At 32.5% G+C, this 11,017-nt stretch overlaps 2 protein-coding genes across 3 annotated transcripts; both read right to left on the bottom strand.

Moving 5' to 3' along the window:
- Positions 1–4,687: 4,687 nt before the first annotated feature.
- On the bottom strand, positions 4,688–6,956 carry LOC127899048 (uncharacterized). 2 transcript variants are annotated; one of them, XM_052431753.1, is made up of 7 exons: positions 6,826–6,956; positions 5,854–5,941; positions 5,663–5,730; positions 5,451–5,490; positions 5,274–5,323; positions 5,060–5,188; positions 4,688–4,904 (listed from the first exon to the last, which is right to left on the bottom strand). In XM_052431753.1, exons 2-7 carry the CDS (start codon positions 5,939–5,941, stop codon positions 4,725–4,727), a joined length of 555 nt encoding a protein of 184 aa, XP_052287713.1. In that variant the 5' UTR covers positions 6,826–6,956; the 3' UTR covers positions 4,688–4,724. The 2 variants fall into 2 exon arrangements, with proteins under 2 accessions (XP_052287713.1, XP_052287714.1); XM_052431754.1 differs by having other exon boundaries at positions 4,688–4,901.
- Positions 6,471–7,690, bottom strand: LOC102618266 (nicotinate N-methyltransferase 1-like). Its single transcript, XM_052432704.1, has one exon. It carries the CDS (start codon positions 7,688–7,690, stop codon positions 6,806–6,808), a length of 885 nt encoding a protein of 294 aa, XP_052288664.1. The 3' UTR covers positions 6,471–6,805.
- Positions 7,691–11,017: the final 3,327 nt, after the last annotated feature.

Below are 11,017 nucleotides of genomic sequence, written 5' to 3'. Positions count from 1 at the left end.
CTAATGAACCTCAACCTTAGCATAGCAATTAAACAACCCAACCTTGATGTAACTGATATGGTCAATTGAAGACAAACTAATCAAAACTAGTTGAAATAGAATCAAGTGCACACACTTCACAAAAGATTTATAGTGGTTTGACCATTAACAAGCCTATATCGACTATGAAATGAGAAGTAAGCTTTCACCAATCAGAGCTTTATAAGATACAATAGTTGAAAGTGTAACTAAATCATTAGAGCCATATAACATATCATAAGGCCCTATATACAATGAGAATTTGACCTAAACAAATCATCTAAGAGCCAGCTCATTGTTTTTGGATTTGATTTCTAAACTTAGATATTTCCTACATGTGTGACGAGTTAATAGCCATTTTAAAACTGCCACTAGAGACATGTTAAAGCCTTACTTATTTTGATATGCTAAAGTCAATCCTAGCTACCATTTTGAGTAAGTAACTCATCACATCTGTTACTTATTCATCCAGCTGACATTATATGTTCGTCATATAGCTCCTGATGCACTATAACTAACATGCCACACAGTAAGAAATGACATGTCATCCATCTCCTAAGAACACCATTAATGTGATCTAGAGTGCTCAGAGCATTAAAGATCCATTGCTTATTCCAGAAGGGCCAATTACGAGAGCATGAGCTAAGAAGATCAAAGAAGCAATGTGAGGATTTGTTCAAGCTAATTCAATTTTAATTTGCAAGAGACCAATATTCAAGATGGGCTTGAAAGAGGAGGAACCAACCTTGGTATACTTGATTCAAGCAAATGAGGTGGCGAGCATCAGAGATGATGATTTTTTAATAGAAGAAGGGCTAGAAAGTCAATTCTAAAGATGTAGTTGCATTCCTTACTTTGAAAGCTTCGAAATGATATATTAAGGGGGAAAATCAGACATCATATGCCCAAGTACGTTCGTTTAAGATCAATGGCTCTGCAGGCCAAGGCCAATACGGCTCTGGGTTTCAATTTTAGGATTTTTTCGTGTTTTTAAGTTAAGCTAGGGTTAGCCACCTTATATAAATTTATGGTCTTTGAATGCACCTTTGACAATCTTGAGTTTGATATCATTGGAGAGGAATTTCTCAACTTATTCTTGAAAGAACTTTCGATTTATCAAAGGAGTTGTTAACCTTTGTGGCATCCTATTTAGCAATCCAGGTTCTTGAGACCTAGATTCTCAAGGGTTTAGATATTTTATTCAAATTCTAATCATATTGACTTTCTTGGGTTATTATCAACCAAGTTGTGGGTTTTTCTAGCTAGATCTAGAGGGGTTCTCCTCAGCAACTAACTTGTCAGACGCGGTCATAAACCCAGGTTTGAGATTCATTCTTCAACAATATATGTAATGAAAATATTCTTTCGATATATGTTCTTGAAGAACTATTCAAAAATTGTGGTATTATTCAGCATCTTGTCAATGAAGGATTAAAAACTTTTAAAAAAATTTACCTTCCATCATATATAATCTCCTTGAAGGAGAAAAAAATTTAGTATTTCATGAAAAATAATTAATTTTTTCCTTGAAAATTTTTTAAGGAAAAATAATAAAATATATAGAAAGGTTCAAGGTTTGAATTATCATGGTGATCGAATTTTTTCTCTCTTTGAGGGAATGAAAATTAAATATCCAAATGGATAATTTGTTTCTTTGAAACAATTTAAGGAAATATGCTACCATCAAAAGATCAAACAAAAGTTCATATATGATTTCCTTGTTTTTATATGTATATGAGGAGAAAACCATCAAGGATATAAATGAAGAGAACATGTGATATGTGTAAATATTTTATAACTCATTTATGTAAATTGAGATTGTCAATATGCATATTGAAGCCATTCTTTCTCTTTATACATGAATAAAATATTAAGCTTTTGATTTAAATAATTGGTCTCATCTTGCTAGTGATATATTTTCATTCCTTGAAGCAACTGTTTATTTGATAATTGTGGGATTAGTGATTGACATGCCATGACTAAAGTTATCAACATTACAACTATCACCATTTAAGTATTAATTATTTCAATATATATATAGCGCCACCCAAAGTGGAACAAATTCAAAATTGAAATAATTTGTGATCAACTAGAAGTTCAATAAGTCTAGAGTTTCTTACATAGTTTGAAATTATGAAGTTGCAATGGTAAATTTGCAAATGAGGCTAATGATTGTGTATCGATTAGAAAATTCACAAGAATTTTAATTAAAGAGCCTGAAGATTCTCTTGATTATTGATTTTAGTATAAATTAAGTCAAGATGACACTACAAGATATTCAACTTTTGAAGATGATATTTTTTAAAACACTTTGAAATTTGGTCACGAAATGATACTTATTGTGAAAATTTTCTAAGATCATGTTTAATAGTCTCATCTTGACTTGTGTTCTATTTTGTTGCCATTAATTTTCTTTTGAGATGCACTACTCAATCTTGATTCAAATTTTTTTATGACAAACATTATTTTAGTCACAAAAAAACATATTCTTCTAGCGTAAAAATCTCCTTCCAATTTTGAAATATTTTAGGACAATATCTCAACATTTTTGACCAAATAAATGGTTATGAAATACAATTATAGGTGACAAAACTATTTCGTAACTAAAAAACGTGTGTAAATTTAACTAAGTTATTTGTGGCACATATATTGAGTAACTAAAAACTCAAACTCTATAGCTATTCTGATTTCTTATAAATTTGAGACCCCATTCTATGGTCTTAGATGGATAACTACAGTGAGAAAACTAAAATTAGCAGTTGAAAATTTTTTCTTTGATAATGTTGTATTTTTGTGAGCAAGTTATTTCTTTCCTAAGACATACTACTTGGTCTCCGATTCTACTTTTTTGTGAGGAACATTATTTTATTCGCCAATTAAAGAAAATTTGATTTTGGGTAAAAAACATTTCTTGAAAAATTGAATATTTTGGGACATTATTTCATCATTAATAAGAAAATAAATGGCCGCAAAATCTAATTATAGGTGATGAAATTGTTTCCTAACTAAAAAATGAGTGTAAATTTAGATAAACCATCCATTACATATAATTTAGTCTTTAAACCAATTATGAATTTTTACAGTTTTAAGAGTCTAGTTTTTAGTCCTAGATGAGTAACTCCAATGATATAACTAAAAATGATAGCTGAAAGTTTGTCTTGGGTAACGTTGTTTTTTTTGTAACCAAGTTATTTCTTTTCTAAGATGCACTACTTGGTCTCCGATTCAACCTTCTAGTGACGAACATTATTTTTTATGCAAAAAGTCAAGCTCTTTTTTTGCCAAAAAAAATTTCCTTGAAATGTAAATATAGGTGACAAAATTGTTTTGTAACTTTAAAAAAGGGTGTAAATTTAGGCACACTATTCGTGACACGTAATATTAGTCTCTAAAGCTACTCTAATTTCTTATAATTTAAAGACCCCATCTTTGGTCACAAAACTAAAAAACAGTGGTTCACTACTAGAAAAATGGTCTTTACTGACTTTACAATAGTGTCAGAAATTACTTTCACTGACACTTGTTAATTGTGTCAGTAATCTGGGAGTTAGAAAAATAGTGACACTTGTAAGTGGTGTCAGTGATTACTATTACTACAGTATCACCGATATTATGACACCATAGTGTTAGTAGTTATTGATATTTTATTAGTGTCTATGATTATTGTTACCATGGTATCACTAGTTAATTTATTTTTAAAAAATAAAAAAATTGAATTGGATCATTGCCTATTGATTTATTTGTAAAATTAAAAGCACCACAAAATAACAAAAAGAAATTGATTTATATCACAAAATCTTTCATTTCACATTTAAATATTATTAGTATATATTACAAATTCAACTTCAATAGCCAAAATATGAGATATCCTACTCTCATAACTAAATAATCCAAATTCAATACATAAAAATTTCTACCATCCAATCAAATGCCTACTACTTGTGGCTAAATTTAATAAATCTAGAAGCTAAATTGAGAATGATGACTGTCTTTCACTCTTTGAATATGAGTAGTATAATTACGTTATCACACCAGCAGCTTTTCCATTCAATAGACTGTATGGGTTATGATACAAGTGAAGTTGAGGAATAAATACTTCAAACACATTGAGCAAATCTGCATACATGGAAAAGGGAGAAAAAATTAGCTGCCAATTCCCAACCATTAGAGAAACAATGGTTAATATAAATAAATCTATTTTGTTCTAAAGAAAAAATATTCATACACTATTTATAAGTAAACTCAATTATTTCGAATGGTGGAGCACATATGTGTGAACAACAGAGCATCACATAGCTCAAAGTACATTAACTGTTCTGTGTCTTATTCATTTTTCACTTTAGCTTTTATTTTAGCAATTTTTTGAGAATAAGCTCCAACTCAGAAGGTAAAATCCAACTTCCATATGTAGACATTCTTGCAGCTGACAGCAATTAGTTTGGGACTACAGCTTTTTTGAGCATCTGGCATGGATTACATTGAGATAAAATTTACATACAAAGATTAAAGAACTAAAACATTATATATATTTAGAGACAATTCAAATGTCAGCAAACTACTATATTTAACTAGGTTTATTGGTTTAACAAGTGGCACGACAATTTTTTAGATAGAAATGTATAGAAACTATAAAGGAAAAACATTATCAAGACACAATTAAAGAAACATAGAGTACCTTTACCAGATTTGTTTGCTTTGGAGGTGGGCTATGATGATGATGAGCATAAAGCATTTTCATTTAAGTGGACAAGTGCCTTAGCTTCTTTACTTACTACAGACCACGTGTTCTCCCCATCTAGCCTTGCACTTCCAAAATCTTGAAATCCATCTTTGTGGAATGTCTTAATGCCAGGAGTGCGTGAAAATTCTGGGAGTGCATTGGCCTTCTAAATAAAAAGAAACTCGTAAATAATTCTTGTGTCAAGTAACAAGGACAAAAATTTACTTGGAAGCAGCGCATCTATGAAAAGATAGACGCAGATAGCTACAGAGACGCAGTCAACACATAATAGCTAATCCTAAACCTTATTGGATATAATACCTCATTAGCAGAGATTGCTTCTTCATCTGAGGTACATGTTGATGCCTTCCTTGGCGAGAAGATAAAACCAACCTCATCAGGAAATTCAGGCGTTTCAACCTCGTCTTCCACAAAGACACTTATTTGCTTCTGTTACAGCGACATACACAAATGTTAGTTTCTCCTAAGAAAACTGGTTAGAAATAGAAAATTCTATTCAAATTTAATCACTTGCCTTTGGTGATAAACTGCCAGCAATCCTTCCACAAGTTTCTCTATGAGTACCTGTATGTCAGAAACCAAGTCTGTGCTTTGGAAACTAAACATGAATATCGATGAGCAACACCCTCAACAATCTCATTAGCGTCAAAAACATTTTATTACAAAATAATACTACGGTTTTGGAGCGCACCTTTCAGTATGTCTAGTCGCGATTGAAGTTGCACTACTTCCTATCAATTTACAAAAATTATAGCATGAATAAATAAAACAATTGCCTCTAAATTTACAAAATCAACGTCATCACATCAATTACATGATGGATAACAATTTAAGTAAATTTTAATAAAAAATTATTCAACAATTAAATCGAATGACAATTAAACTGGTAAATTGAAAACTGACCTCTTTCTCCGATGGCCCACCCAACGAAACACAATTATCTCGTAAATCGACGTTAAAATCTTCCTCATCTGCAAATCAAAAAATTTGAAAAACAGAGAAATGCTTAAAACGCTTACAGTGTTTAGTGTATACATAGCATAAGAGTATTTCAAAAATAACGGCAACCATGTATGAAATGTCAATCAAATTACCAGAAATGCTTTGATCAGAATCTTCATCTCCCTGAAAGCGCATAAGATACCGGCAAAATGAAAAGAAAAAAATAAAACGAATTATCATCTACAAAAAAAAAACAACTTTAGTTGGTTAAAATCTATAAACTAAGTGCAGCTCGGATAGCAGAATATGACTAGAAAAACAAAAACATTATTGAGTAACCAGAACATCTAACGCCGCATATGGGCACTAGAACAAAATTCATGCAAAAATATGGAAGTTGAAAAATCAGCAAATGCCATTAACCGAGTTAATGGAATGCAAACCTGCCTAGATAGTGGAGGAGTTCCGGTAAAGGAGGACCATCAAGCACAACTAAGGAGGAAGAATGAAACTTAAAATAGTTAGAGTTTCATTACGAATTAAAAAAGTTTAATTCTCTAATTTTCAATACAATGGCATCTCCTATTTATGCGCATGCATCAGCAGCATTATTATTGATAGAACTGAAAAATTGGCACTCGGATAATCATATGGTTGTAGACATTGCTCCAAAATAATCATAAAACATGGAAACTAATAAGGACACAGGTTCTGGAATGCCAAAAGCTGCACACATATATATGGGTGAGTCACAAATAAAAAGAAACGAATTATCATAACCTCGACACGAATGGGCGTAGTCACTATAGGATCAGGGCGGCACAGCCCTCAGCCACTATAGGCAGGGGTTATATTAATGGTTGTGAATGAATAAATTCAAATATCAACTTTAGTAATTAACTTATTAATTTACAAGTATTTTTTTATATTATGATATCGTATACTCTACTAATTGTATTTAAAATATACACACACACATACATACATATATACCAACTTATAATTGTGAGGTAAGCTAAGACTTGAAGCTATTCCTTAATAATCTAACACTCTATATAATCTCAAGTGTGGAAAACTAGCAGAGAAACCAAGTTGCTTAAACTCTTATTCAGTCCTGTGTTTACCTTTGGCCCTGTAGATGGTCATAACAAAAATGTCCCCTTCTAAGAGAGCACGAGTCCTCTGACTTTCGTTTGAATCATCAAGCAGCACAGGCTCGCAAGCAATTAGTTTTCCTCCTGCCAAAAGAGCCTTGTAACAGTTCTCCATTATCAGCTTGCATTCATCATCAGTCCATGTAGCTAAAACCCACTTCATAAAGATAGCATTAGCGGCAGGAATGGAGTTAAACATGTCCCCACCAATATGGGTCACTCCAGGGATACTTGGAGCTTCGCCAACAACCTCAGGCAAATCAAAATTGATCCCTTCACATATAAAATGATGTTTCTGTAATATCATCCTCAGGCAATCACCTGCACTCCCACCCACATCAACCAATCGCTTCACACCTTTGAACCCATTGTAACTGTCCAAAACGGACGTCATGAACGGCACGGACACTCCCGATATGGCTCTCCGCATTAAGCCGTTCATTTCAGGCATCTTCCCATAATAACTATATGCCGGCTCGCCATGGACTTTCACAAATGGCTCAATAGTTGGGTCCAGAACGGCCTCGTGCACCAAAGGCCACGCGCTCATAAACGCATCCTGGTGATGTTGGAGCACGTAGGGCGCGTACGATAGACCCTCGGCATCAGTAACGAGGGATTTTCCAATCTCGGTGAGGCTGTACTTCCTTTCGCCTCTAAATTCGCGATGCTCCGAGAACACGCCGTAACTGGTGAGCAAGCGGAGGATACATTGCAAGTTCTCGGCGTCCCCACCTCCGGATGGGAGGATACATGTCAAGATCTGGGAGACGGAGAGAGGGGTGTTGGCCAGTCTTACCTTCTTCCTGCCATCTCTGCACTCGTTATCTTCCATTACTGCTTACTGACCTTTGAGCTTTGATTTCGCAGCACCATGCCGGCCAAACAAAAAGATAAGACCTGAGCAGTTTTTGACAATTTGGATGTTAGGGATTTTTCAGATCTGGGGAGCTTAGGAGGGAATGAATACTTTAGTAGAGGGAGTTGAAAAGTTGTATTTTGGATAAGATAAGACTTGTCCATTTGTTTTGTTTTTATCCACTCAAAATGCACAACTATAAAAAAATTAAAAATAATTAGTAGCCTAGTGGTCTTTTGATTCAAAGTAGAAGTTCTAGGTTTAAGAGGTCTTGGGTTCGAATTCAGACTAAAACAAAATTAAAATGATAATTTTTAATTACTGATACCTAAGCGTCATTGATCGTTATTACTAAAATCATTGATACTTCAGTATTAGTAATTAGTGATACATATCTGTTAAATGCGGAAAATGATCCAAATATATGTATATACTGATACTTTTAAATAAAGTGTCAGAACACAAGTATCAGTAAAGATCATTTTTCTAGTAGTGGTTGAAACCAATTTTCTTTGTTACCACTGTTTTTTGTAGATAAAGTTTAAAATCCATGACTAGACTTTCAGTGATTGTTATTTTTCAACAATATAAGAAATGGTTGGAAAGAATTGAACACAATTGCTATTATAGTAATGTTAGAGCCACAAACACTTCGTGCAAATTTTTATATATAACTTTATCACATCAATTTGCATGTGAAGGGATTGATTGACTTTTCAACCAATTCTCTCATAGCACAATTCTTTGTATACACGAATTTATATAAATTGTTTGTGATTCTATTATTATTTTGACAAATTCGGGGCATTGAACTTCAAATCAGCATCCAAATCTATATCTAATTGGCCAATTACAATACCTTTAATTTTATTTTATTTGAAAATAATTAGCCATCCAAAAGATTGGCAGCTTATGGACTTCAACTTCTCCGAAGATTAAAACTTCTGAATTCACTAATAAAAACACATTCTTTTATTCGTATAATTTTACCTTTTTTTTAAATGTTCGTTGTAGAAATTAAAGCTTTATTCACTGTTCAATAATTTTTATTTTAAAAAAATATATTTTTATTTTTTAAAAAATATATTTTTATTTTTAAAAAATCTATTTTTATTTTTAAAAAATCTATTTTTATTTTTTTAAATCTATTTTTATTTACAAAAATCTAACTGATTGTGGAATTCCAATATTTTTATTTTTTCTATAAAAAGAATGTAATTACTTTTTAAGTTATCATAACACCCATACTTCATTCTTAATAAAAATTGATGTTTATTTGTTTGTTTCCTTATCACTATTTTATTTTATTATATTGATTTTCCATATTGTTTTAAATTCCTTTTAAGCACAGCCGCTTGTAAAGTATTTTCTTATTTATTCTTTTTATTAATTGTTGTTTTACTTAATAAACAAAACCACTGTGAATGGCTTAAAAAAATGAAAAGAAACTAGAGTGAGAGCAAAGCATAATAGAATCATAAAAGAGAAAGGAGAGGAAAAAAAGAGAAATGGAAGAGAGACAGGGTTAGGGTTTTTGAGAGAATTTAGAGAGAAGAGAAGAAAAGAAGAGACATAGAGGAGAGACAAGACTATGGTTTCTGAGAGAATTTAATTTGAGTGCAAAACAATAACATCCAGCCTGAAGTTTTAAAATCTTTAAGCTTTTCTTTGTCAAAGTTTTAAAATCTTTAAGTTTTAAATCTATTTATTTAGTGTTGTACCATTCAGACTAATCTTTTATTATGACTGTTTCGAGCTATTAGATTCTTATAAAAATTTCTATATTTGTTTCAAGTTCATTTTGGGTAATGAGAACCATCAAGGGAATATTATTAAAGCTTCAAGTGATCCTTTGCACATTCATAGAGGCCCAATTACAAGAGCTAGAGCCAAAAAGATGCAAGCTGCTTTAAATGGATTAATTGAGAAAATGTGGACAGAAATGCAATTCAAGATGTAAGACATCATGAATTGGGTTTGGAGAGAAGACAAGGCATTGTTGGCATTATTCAAGCTATTGGGCAGCCAAATACACAATTTGGATCCAATGTAGAAAGGGTAAATTCATAATAAAACTGATATTGATTGATTTTGGGGAATGATTGTGGGGAAGCTACAATGGCTGAATGATTGTGGGGAAGTTAAAGTAAATAAACAAGTGTTGGTTTCATTCTCTATTGGGAGATACAAGGATGAGGTTCTATGTGATGTAGTACCCATGCATACTGGACGCATTCTTTTAGGTCGACCTTGGCAATATGATAGGTGTGTGATACATGATAGTTACTTAAATAGATATTCTTTTGTAATAAATAAAAGGCAAATCACTCTTGTACCATTAACACCTAGGCAAGTGTATGAGGATCAAATGTCAATACAAAAATAGAGTGATATAAAAAATGAAAATGAGAGTACAAAAGAAAGAGAGATTGAGAGAAAAGCAAGTGGAAAGATAGAAAAAAATATTGTTGAGAGAAAAGAGAGGCAGCAAGTGAACTTGTTTGCAAAAGAGAGCGAGGTTAAGAGGGCTTTCTTTTCAAAACAGCCTATTGTTGTACTTTTGTGCAAAGAGGCTTGTTTACATACTAATGAGCTTAACTTTTCTTTGCCTAGTTCTATTGTGACTCTTTTGCAGGAATTTGATGATGTGTTTCCAAATGAAGTCCCTAATGGTTTGCCACCTATTAGGGGAATTGAGCATCAAATAGACTTCGTCCCTGGAGCTACCATTCCTAATAGACCTGCATATAGAAGTAACCCCAAGGAGACAAAGGAGCTTCAAAGGCAAGTTGAAAAACTCTTGGCAAAAGGATATGTGAGGGAGAGCATGAGTCCATATGCGGTACCAGTTTTACTAATGCCCAAAAAGGATGGAACATGGAGGATGTGCGTTGACTGTCATGCAATTAATAAAATTACTGTAAAGTATCGACATCCTATTCCTAGACTTGATGACATGCTGAATGAATTGCATGGTTCTTGTGTGTTTAGTAAAATTGATCTTAAAAGTGGATATCATCAAATTAGGATTAGAGAGGGAGATGAGTGGAAAACTGCTTTTTAAATAAAATATGGTTTATATGAGTGGTTAGTGATGCCATTTGGGTTATATAATGCACCTAGCACTTTTATGAGGTTAACGAACTATGTTTTGCGTGCGTTTATTGGTAAATTCGTAGTTGTCTATTTTGATGATATTTTGATCTATAGCAAAGGCTTAGATGAACACATTGAACATTTGTAAAGTGTATTGACTATTTTAAGGAAGGAAAAGTTGTATGCTAATTTGAAGAAGTGTTCCTT

The sequence above is a fragment of the Citrus sinensis genome, chromosome 8 (genome assembly GCF_022201045.2).
Source record: "Citrus sinensis cultivar Valencia sweet orange chromosome 8, DVS_A1.0, whole genome shotgun sequence".
Lineage (NCBI taxonomy): Eukaryota > Viridiplantae > Streptophyta > Magnoliopsida > Sapindales > Rutaceae > Citrus > Citrus sinensis.
This window is presented reverse-complemented; position numbering and strand designations above follow the sequence as displayed.